Here is a 10929-nt window from a genome sequence, read left to right as displayed (position 1 = left end):
GGCATTACCGTCATACGAGCGAAACTTTTGTCCGATTATCGTCGGGTATCGTTCGTTAAATCGATCAGAAGGAATTCTAATTGATACCCGATTCCAAAGGGGAACATTGATGGTACCCAACGGTACCCACCTCGTTCATCCTCGAAAACGTTTCGCACCGTGCTAAGTGACGGACGGCGAGGCGTCTATCCAAAGAAAAGAGAGAAAAGAAACGTGTACACGAAATTTCCAATGACGTAATTCGCGAATCGGCTGATTTTACAGATTCTTATCCGTCGAATTTTTTTCTATCACAATCTGGGAGATCCCCCGCGGCGTACCATCCTTTCGATAACTATGTTTTACTTTTATTTTTATCGCTTAGTGTACTAATCACTGGATGAATGAATATATGAACAAAAAAAAAAAAAAGATGCATCGAAGGATACGCGAGAAAGTATGAAGATCCTCGTTATGCAGGCTCAAGGATTCCACGTCTGACAGATATGACAGACGGACGTGACATAGATATCCAGGATACCGATTGAAAATCTTTTCCTTCTATATCAATCACCGAAAGGATCTTGTTTTGGACTTTATTTTGTAAACGGTTCCATCGAAAATGTTAATGAATGCGAGCGTTTCACGTGATCGTGGATGTTCAAGTTCAACGACGTTGATCAGTTAGAGGAGGGAGAGGAAGTATCCTCTTTAGATTAAAAGCATAAGTCGTCGATTTTACCTTAGCCTTGGCCAGCGGCTGTTTTTTTGCCCTCGTTGAGTGCCGTTTCACGCTCGGATCTCTGTTCGAAGAAGCGAGGACGGTTTACAGGAAGCCGCGGGAAATTAGAGTGGGAGGGACGATATAAAGATGAGCGTCCGACGAACAATCGGAATAGAAGAATCAATCCCGACATCATGCTGAGATATCGAACGGTCGGGCTTTTCGCCCTGCTGGCCATTGTCTGCGTTCAGGCGCAAGGTACCGTTTTTTAATATTACTAAACCACTCGAATCGTTTCTGTTAGATATAAGAGTAATTGTACCGTCGTAATTGTGATAGTTATATTAGTGGCAATTTTGAATATTCCAAACTATAAAGTTATAATTTAACGCTAACTGTTTTCCTTTTAGACACTCGTTACCATGTTCGGTTATTTGAGTTAGCAAGAATAGTGCCATCGTTAACATAGTCAAATTTGCACACCGCGCGACGCGAATACAAGTGACGCTATTATGTACCCCGAGTTATATTCTCGTCGTGTTTTCCAATCCCCAAATTAAGATTACGTAATTCACGCGGTATGTTTTTCATTTAGATGAAGAAATAAGAATACCAAGGACGAAACGTAGTCCGCATGGATTTGATCTAGATCTGGGCAAAGCCCTCAGTGGCGGTGGTGGTTTAGGCGGAGGATTCGGAGGTGGATTTGGTGGAGGATTCGGTGGTGGCGGTGGTGGCGGCGGCGGCGGCGGCGGCGGCAGCGGCGGCGGCGGTGGTTATGGAGGCGGTGGTGGTTTCGGATCCGGCGGTGGATTAGGCAAAGGAGGCGGACTTGGTGGAGGATTAGGAGGCGGACTTGGTGGAGGATTAGGAGGCGGTGGAGGATTAGGAGGCGGTGGATCTGGTTGCAGCACCGGACTGTGTGGTGAGTATTCAAATAATTTTAATACCCATACCTGAGAGCAGGTTTAAAAGAATGAATTGTACAGGTTCCGGGGCTGGAGGAGGACACGGAGGTGCTAGTGGCAAAGGTGGTGGATGTAGCTCCGGAAATTGCGGAGGTGCCGGAGGAGGAGGTGGCGCCGGATCCGGTGCTGGAGGTGGATACGGCAGCGGTGGTGGAAAAGGTGGTGGTTCTGGTGCCGGAGGATTCGGTGGCGCCGGATCCGGAGGCTATGGTGGATCCGGTGCTGGAGGAGGATACGGCAGCGCTGGTGGAAAAGGTGGTGGTTCTGGTGCCGGAGGATACGGCGGGACTGGTGCTGGTAGCGGTGGTTATGGTGGTTCTGGCGCTGGCGCTGGAAGTGGTGGCTACGGAGGTAAATATTGTATAAACTTTATCAGAACCCATCATTCTTACCTACGTACAATTTTCATATGTTTTCTGCTGATTAGGAGCAGGATCAGGATCAGGATTAGGATCAGGATCAGGATTAGGATCAGGATCAGGATTAGGATCAGGATCAGGATCTGGTGGTGTAGTAAAGACTGGAAGTTATGGATACGGTGGTGCAGGCGCTGGGGGTGGTGCTGGCGCTGGAGGTGGCGCTGGCGCTGGAGGTGGTGCAGGCGCCGGAGGCGGCGCTGGGGGCTATGGTCATGGAGGTGCTGGTAGCGGGGGCTATGGTAGTGCCGGCGCTGGTAGCGGTGGCTATGGTGGTGCTGGAGGCGGAGGCGGCGGACGTGGAGGTGGTGGTGCCGGAGCTGGTGGACATGGAGGTGCTGGTGCCGGAGGCTATGGTGGTTCTGGCGCTGGTAGCGGGGGGTATGGTAGCGCTGGCGCTGGTAGCGGTGGCTATGGTAGTGCTGGAGGCGGAGGCGGAGGCGGTGGACGTGGAGGTGGTGGTGCCGGAGGTGGTGGACATGGAGGTGCTGGTGCCGGAGGCTTTGGTGGTGCCGGAGCAGGAGGCAGTGCTGGGGGCTATGGCGGTGGTCATGGAGGCGCCGGTAGCAGTGGCTACGGTGGTGCTGGCGCTGGTAGCGGCGGCTATGGCAGTGGTGGTACTGGTAGCGGCGGATATGGCGGATCTGGTGCCGGAAGCGGCGGATATGGCGGATCGGGTGCCGGAAGCGGCGGGTATGGCGGATCTGGTGCCGGAAGCGGCGGATACGGCGGAGCTGGCGCAGGAGGCGGCGGATATGGCGGTTCTGGTGCTGGTGGTGGCGGATATGGCGGTTCTGGTGCTGGTGGTGGCGGCCTCGGCGGTAGCAAAGGCGGTTACGCAGGTTCGAGTGCCAGTGCGAACGCGAACGCGAATGCGAACGCCTTTGCAAGCGCAAGCGCAAGTGCACATGCGAATGCACTTGCAGGTGCGAGCGCCTCGGCGAACGCGAATGCGAACGCAAACGCCGGCGGTCTTGGAGGCCACGGGGGCTTCGGAGGATACGACGGTTTAGACGGCCATGGAGTCCCGTAGGTTCAATTATTTATATTAATAAAACGAATGCGAATAAGGGAATTAATTTACTGATTACATTTTGATTAGTCTGCTGAACCGGATGGGCGATATCAACGAGGGCGCCAACGAGGGCGGTTCCGTGGACAAGGCGAAGGGTGTCTACAGTAGCAGCTCAGCGAACCTCGATTCATCTGGAAAAGGAACGTACAAAGTGTCAGCGGGCAAAGTGCCGTAAATCATCTCTGAAGAAAACCAGATCGATTCACGATCGATGACTTCCCTCGAAGTCGAGCAAGATCGCATCCGTGATCAATTGTAATTTCTACTGTGATTCGTACATTTTTTAAGTCTCGAAATAATATCTACGAATTAATTTTCGTATCGTGTATCACCTAAACGCGTGCTATCATTATGCTTAACGTTCGCAAGCGAATCTAGGACGATGCTAACATCCGCTTTAAAAGCGCAGCTGCGCGTTCTTTGTAAATTGTACAACTCGAATAAACAATTAATCCTTACATCCGTTAAACTTTATACTTACGTCCGATACATGCTGTTCAGTTATTATTAAGGATAAAATTGACAGAACGAGAGTTATGCAATCCCACCGTTTTCTCGATACAACGTTATTTAATTGTAATCTTTTTTTTTTAAAGAACATACACGAGCGGAGATTCTCAAGGTAGAGGTAATTTAGAACGTGTTATTAGCAATATTAATGTGTTGCATATTTATGTGATTCGAGGACTGATAAAATCGTCTTCCGAGCTCGTTGCTTACCACACCATCGATATATTTAACCACAGATTCGCGCTTCGTTCAATGCTATTATGAATAATTCAGGAGTTTACACATGTAGAACGGATCGGTAACTGTTGGCATCCTAATCATTTCTGAAATTACAAATAATTGATGCTTACAGGCTTGAAATAGACCTCTAAATATATCCATTTCTATTTGGAACACGTTCTTTTATCGTTCAATCAATTAACAAAAAAATAAGATTATATTACTTTAAAAAAATTCCAAAGAAAAGGATCTCTTTGTTTATATTCTTTTATTTTCCTATAGCAATAACTCACATTCGTCTATAAATTCAACCACCTGATGGGCTCTATCATTATTTATTGACTATCGATAACGATCGGTATATAATTATACCGCAATCAATTCGAAGAATCATTAACTGTCGAGCTAAACAGGATCCTATCCATGAAAAATACAATAATTTATTCTGCACGGGATTAAAAACGATGAGTAAGTAAAATAAATTATGATTAAACGTACAATTTAACGTAGCTCGTTTAAACAAATTGTGTAAAATATAATTTAATTCCAGTTAGTTGTAAACGTCCCCTTCTTCCATTTTCGATAGTGTCCTTTAATTTCATTAATTATCCTTTCACAGCTGCACCTGCACCTGCACTTGCACCTGCGCCTGCCCAGCCTGAAACGATGTTCGCTCTTTTAGAAACATACTTATGGACTGTTAATAAAAACGATAAAAGGAAAGTTTATTGGAATTTACTGTTGGCACTGCTGCTCGCGTAAGCGGATGCGCCGCTGGAGGCCCAGGAACCGGTACCAGCTTGACTTCCTGCACCGCTGGAGCCCCAATTTCTGCTATTCCCTTGCCCGAAACTGGGTTCTGAAACAGAGAAAACCTTGAGAAATAAAAAATGTAAGTACTCGATAGCAGTCCATTGCTTAATTAAAAGTTATAGAGATAATTGAAACGTCGTAATCGAGATACAAAAGGTTACGTTACATACGATAACAATGTTACGTTTATAACGTTGAATTACGCAACGTTGTGTACGTTAAGAGAGCGGAAGCTATCCGACGTGATCAAAGATTCTCATTAATTAACAAGCAGTGGTTCTGATTTATGTTTAATTGTGAGGGAGGCTTCATCAATCAACCGGTCGTACTCGATGATTCTTTGGCCGTGTTCGACAGCGGACCTTGACGCATTTTCCCATCACACGCCACTTTACATTCATTCAATTACATTAATCTCGATCTAAGATGCCTGTCCTTTGACCTTTCGCGATCCGACGCATCTTGTTTTCCGTTACGCATCGAGGAATCGGAATTCGCGTAACGACTATCCTTTATTATTTCAATTTCTACATCAGTCATTCATACCTGCAGGGCCGGATGTCGAGCCGGAGTTCGAATTGGCATAGCTGGAAGCCAGAGCGCCGCTAAACGCGCCACCGAACGATCCTGCGTGATCGGCTCCACCTTGCCCAGACAATTTTCCAAAGTCTCCGGAGCCAACTCCGACGCCTCCACCGCTTCCCAAGCCACGATTTATTCCAGACGGGCTCTTGACACCTCCAACGCCGACTGATCCAGAATTCGAGCCCGTGCCAGGATAAGGATGGTAGGATCCAGAGCCTTGCGGTGCAGTTTGACCATTGAAAAATGGATTTCCACCACTCTTGTCGCCTCCTTGACTGCCTGCTCCTCCAGGCAGCGAGTGATCTGTGTCGGTAATTGGGATATCGCCTCGCGAGATTCCCAAACCGGTGAAGAAAGGATTGTCTTTTCCGATAGGTTTCGAGGGACTTCCTGCCGAAGGAGCAGCGTTTCCGGTGCCAGTAGGAGCTGTTCCCGAACTCCAGGTTCCAGCTAGCGCCGTGCCCGTCAGGAACGGATTTCCCTGGCCAATAGGCTTATTGGTAGTTGTTGCAAACGGACCACCTAAAACATTTTAAGTTCTGATACGTGGATTTCACAAAAAGGGAATTTAGTTTCTATCTGATATTTACTGTGTTCGAGACTCGGGACTTTTCCGCTTAGGAAGGGATTCCATTGATACGATCCATCTGGAACACCTCCAGGACCTTTATTCTCGTTTTGAATCTTATCGACGTACGATGGTCCTCCGGAACCAGGTGCACAGTTATTGGCTCCTTGCAAGCAGCTAGGTCCACCGCCTCCAGAGGGTGGAACGCTTCCTCCAGGAAATACTGGCTGAGAACTCTGTGAGTAATCATTCGGGGATGCACCGAAACCTACTGGTCCAGAAATTTTGTCAATGCCAACAGGAGCACCTTGTTGGTCACAAGGTTTGTGATCCGGAGATCCATTTTGATTACATCCACCTCCGCCGCCGCAGTTTTGATTGCCACCTCCACAGCCACCTGTGCCACCAGTAGGTTGCGCTCCTGATGGAACTTGGTTCGATGGGTAGTTGTTTATTCCTGGTGAGCCTGGAGGGGCTCCGTGAGGACCGCTGGAATACGGGGATTTTGTTGTGCCAGTACCTCCATATGGTGCAGGTTGGTAAGTAGGCTTCGTTGGTCCAGAACTCCCATAAGGACTGCTACCACAATTTTGACTGCCACTTGTACAGCCACCTGTAGGTTGCGTTCCTGATGGAACTTGGTTCGACGGGTAGTTGTTTATTCCTGGTGAGCCTGGAGAGGCTCCGTGAGGACCGCTGGAATACGGGGATTTTGTTGTGCCAGTACCTCCATATGGTGCAGGTTGGTAAGTAGGCTTCGTTGGTCCAGAACTCCCATAAGGACTGCTACCACAATTTTGACTGCCACTTGCACAGCCACCTGTAGGTTGCGTTCCTGATAGAACTTGGTTCGACGGGTAGTTGTTTATTCCTGGTGAGCCTGGAGAGGCTCCGTGAGGACCGCTGGAATACGGGGATTTTGTTGTGCCAGTACCTCCATATGGTGCAGGTTGGTAAGTAGGCTTCGTTGGTCCAGAACTCCCATAAGGACTGCTACCACAATTTTGACTGCCACTTGCACAGCCACCTGTAGGTTGCGCTCCTGATGGAACTTGGTTCGACGGGTAGTTGTTTATTCCTGGTGAGCCTGGAGAGGCTCCGTGAGGACCGCTGGAATACGGGGATTTTGTTGTGCCAGTACCTCCATATGGTGCAGGTTGGTAAGTAGGCTTCGTTGGTCCAGAACTCCCATAAGGACTGCTACCACAATTTTGACTGCCACTTGCACAGCCACCTGTAGGTTGCGTTCCTGATGGAACTTGGTTCGATGGGTAGTTGTTTATTCCTGGTGAGCCTGGAGGGGCTCCGTGAGGACCACTGGAATACGGGGATTTTGTTGTGCCAGTACCTCCATATGGTGCAGGTTGGTAAGTAGGCTTCGTTGGTCCAGAACTCCCATAAGGACTGCTACCACAATTTTGACTGCCATCTGCACAGCCACCTGCTGTGCCACCTGTTGGTTGTGTGCCTAATGGAACTTGGTTCGACGGATAGTTGTTTATTCCTGGTGAGCCTGGAGAGGTTCCACGAGGACCGCTGGAATACGGGGATTTTGTTGTGCCAGTACCTCCATAAGGTGCAGGTTGATAAGCAGGCTTCGTTGTTCCTGTACCTTTAGGACGTTTCACTCCGACCGGACTACCCGGAGCAGGATTAACATTTATATAAAATATATTACTCTCTCCGTTGGCAGTAGGACGTCCAGGTTTGGAGCCTACACCTGTTGGCGTACTTGTGGATGGATGTGCATTTCCAGAACCAAATGCTGGCTTACCCGTTGACGGAAATGATCCACTTCCAGAATTAGGTTTGTTTCCGTATGCATTTGGCGTAGTTTCAGGCCTCGAAGAACTCCCCTTAACGCCAGAATAAGTGGGTTTCTTTGGAGCCTCATAAGAGGTGCTTCCACTTGGATAGCTTGATGTTTCTGTGTTTGTTCCAGCGAAAGCTGTGCTCGAAGCAGTCCCACTTCCAATGCTATTAGGGCTTTGAGGACTTCCTGGATATCGTGGGCTTCCAGGTGTTCCATTAGGCACACCTGTGTTTGGTCCATGACCAGTATTACTTGGGCTACTTCCAGGATATCCTTGTCCACTTGTTGGTCCGTATGAAGGTCCATGTGGGTTTCCTTGAGGTGATCCACTACTTGGATATTGTCCTGGTCCACTTGGTGGTCCATACGATGGTTTAGATGGACTACCTTGAGGTGAACCACTACTCGGATATTGTCCTGGTCCACTTGCTGGCCCGTACAATGGTTTAGATGGACTACCTAGAGGTGAACCACTACTCGGATATTGTCCTGGTCCACTTGCTGGCCCGTACGATGGTTTAGATGGACTACCTAGAGGTGATCCACTGCTTGGATATTGTCCTGGTCCACTTGCTGGCCCGTAAGATGGTTTAGATGGACTACCTAGAGGTGATCCACTGCTTGGATATTGTCCTGGTCCACTTGCTGGCCCATACGACGGTTTAGATGGACTACCTTGAGGTGAACCACTACTCGGATATTGTCCTGGTCCACTTGCTGGTCCATACGATGGTTTAGATGGACTACCTTGAGGTGAACCACTACTCGGATATTGTCCTGGTCCACTTGCTGGCCCGTACGATGGTTTAGATGGACTACCTAGAGGTGATCCACTGCTTGGATATTGTCCTGGTCCACTTGCTGGCCCATACGATGGTTTAGATGGACTACCTTGAGGTGAACCACTGCTTGGATATTGTCCGGGTCCACTTGCTGGACCATACGATGGTCCAGATGGACTACTTTGAGACGATCCACTGCTAGGATATTGTCCTTGTTGAGAAGCACCTCCGCAATTGCTGTACGGACCAGAACATCCTGTTGGAGATCCCTGCGGACCGTATCCTCCGGCGGAATAATTAGGAAATTCTTGTTTCTGAACGTTCCCAGTATTGCCTCCAGGGCCGAATGAGATGGGAACTTGTTTCAAAGGACCAGCACCGCTTGAACCTTTATCGAAAATCGATTTACAATTATTTATAATACACTATTACCATTCGCTATGCTCGTTCAACCGTCCAAAGTGGTTATTAAAGTTATATCAGACCTTGGGCACAGCTCGAGCCAGGTTGCTGACTGTTGGAGCATCCAGAACCTGTTTCTGGTTTATTATTCCAACTTCCACCGGGCTGACCAGGTGCACCCGGTTGGGCCGCACCTCCAGGGCCTGTGTTCCAGGTACTGCCAGTTTGTGGAGCAGTTCCAAATGGTCCAGGCTTCGAACCGCTTTGTCCCTGATTCCAACTAGGTTTGGGAGTTGCTCCAACGCCAGAGTTCCAACTTGATGGTCCCTGAGTACCAACACCCGGGGCCGGGGACGCCTTGTTCCATGGAGAACCTCCCGTTGGACTTCCACTTCCAGGATATCCATGTTTGACTGGTGACCCAAACGGTGTTCCACTTCCTACGTTACTCACGCTACTTGCAGAGCTGCCAGCGGCCGTAGATGGCACCTGACCACCAGGAGTAACAATCCCAACTTTCTGTATCCCTGCAGGGGAACCAGTTTTACTTCCATGCCCGTGGCTGTACTTATCTCTGTACTGGCCATCGTCTCCGTCATCGCACTCGTCTTCGTTCCTTTCCTCCGGTTCCGTTTCCTCTTCCTCCTTTTCCCAATAATCGTCGTCTTCCCACTTACATTTCTGGCAGCCTTTGCCTCCGTTACCAGGCTGATTATCAGCGGATCCACTGTTGTAGCTCCGAATTCCTTTGTGTCCCTCGTGGCCAGCGTCCACACCCGGAAGAATGCCACCGAGCGCGGATGTGCCGGCAGATGCGCTCGCATAAGCATTCGCGGACGCGAAAGCGCCACCTAGACAAAGAATTTTAATAAAAACCATCCCGATAAAGAATTTATCAATTTCAATTCAAGTATGCTTCCAATTACGATACGTACCGTACGCTAAGCCGCCGATCCCATTGTTCGTACCTTTTACTCCTGCAAACATAAAATTAAACTTTTATAGGATAACGGGAAAAAAAAGGGAACAGGATTTATTTCGGTTACCTGATCCAGAGATGATCGTGGCGATGAAAAAGACAATACCGATCCTTTCGAGATGACTAATCGCCATGATCGAGTCCTCAGTCGTTCGACACGAGCCTCGAAGCATTGCAACGCGTGCTTTGATCGAATACTTCTATATATAAGGATACCCCCGGCAGTGAAAGGATCGTACACTACGCCAGCATCATCCCCGACCGCGAAGATTCACGCCGCTGCTACCACGATGTGGGTGGCAATGAGTAATAATTGTTCAGCTCTTTCTTTGCAGACAAACGACTGGTTTCAGTCAGCCGGCCGGCTTTCTGGCGACTACGTCATCCAACTTTAGGAGTTTCCACGAGATGCACCATTCCCCTCACGTTTCGCTTAACAAGAAGGAAGGAGGATTATGCAAATCGGAGGGTAGCCTAGCCTCGCTTCCTTCGAATTTATGACGACGTGCACAACATTATATTACGTTCGCATTCCTCTCCAGCAATGATGCAACTTGATCCTGTGTACGTTTGTCAAACCTATTGATTTAATTTTATTATAGCCACTCCGAGAAGCTGCTTCGTGGCGGAATGTCAAAAGTTGTAAGAGTTGAAAAACATACGTGATTTATAATACTGTGAATAACTCTTTAAGTTAAAAATCAACATTGAGCTAAGAAAAAACGAAGAATGTTGGGAATGGTGATTTAGTTCCGCGATCAAGAGACAGTGTTTCTTGTCGAAATTTCTAGATAAAGTTTCCATGTCTGTGAACATGTCAACCATTGAAACAATAAATAATACTTTTCATTGTAATTTAATGCGTGAATAATTCTATGCATTTCTATGAATCGCAACGAAGTAAACGGAGAATAATTGTGTAATTGAATTGCATGATCGCAGAATTATTTATAGATCGATGCGGTGTTAACGACGATCCTTCAAACGTCGATATCCTGCGTACGAGATTCTATCGGGATATTGGGAAAATCCGTGAACATTAAATCCTAGAAATTTTTGTACTTAATCGGCAATGTAGCATTCTTGCTGTCTCAGA

The 10929-nt window shown here is 48.1% G+C and overlaps 2 protein-coding genes across 4 annotated transcripts; one reads left to right on the top strand and one right to left on the bottom strand.

Moving 5' to 3' along the window:
• Positions 1 to 742: 742 nt before the first annotated feature.
• LOC117602238 (uncharacterized) lies at positions 743 to 3620 on the top strand. Of its 3 annotated transcripts, none has more exons than XM_076691740.1 (5): positions 743 to 961; positions 1299 to 1628; positions 1693 to 2022; positions 2123 to 3116; positions 3190 to 3620. In XM_076691740.1, exons 1-5 carry the CDS (start codon positions 898 to 900, stop codon positions 3335 to 3337), a joined length of 1866 nt encoding a protein of 621 aa, XP_076547855.1. In that variant the 5' UTR covers positions 743 to 897; the 3' UTR covers positions 3338 to 3620. The 3 variants fall into 3 exon arrangements, with proteins under 3 accessions (XP_076547855.1, XP_076547854.1, XP_034175871.2); XM_076691739.1 differs by having other exon boundaries at positions 751 to 961; positions 2117 to 3116; XM_034319980.2 differs by having other exon boundaries at positions 767 to 961; positions 2099 to 3116.
• Positions 3566 to 10214, bottom strand: LOC117602235 (uncharacterized). Its single transcript, XM_034319971.2, has 7 exons — positions 9901 to 10214; positions 9790 to 9831; positions 8938 to 9705; positions 5880 to 8840; positions 5251 to 5811; positions 4631 to 4750; positions 3566 to 4549 (listed from the first exon to the last, which is right to left on the bottom strand). Exons 1-7 carry the CDS (start codon positions 10004 to 10006, stop codon positions 4497 to 4499), a joined length of 4611 nt encoding a protein of 1536 aa, XP_034175862.2. The 5' UTR covers positions 10007 to 10214; the 3' UTR covers positions 3566 to 4496.
• Positions 10215 to 10929: the final 715 nt, after the last annotated feature.

The sequence above is a fragment of the Osmia lignaria genome, chromosome 13 (genome assembly GCF_051020975.1).
Source record: "Osmia lignaria lignaria isolate PbOS001 chromosome 13, iyOsmLign1, whole genome shotgun sequence".
In the NCBI taxonomy this organism is placed as follows: Eukaryota; Metazoa; Arthropoda; class Insecta; order Hymenoptera; family Megachilidae; genus Osmia; species Osmia lignaria.
This window is presented reverse-complemented; position numbering and strand designations above follow the sequence as displayed.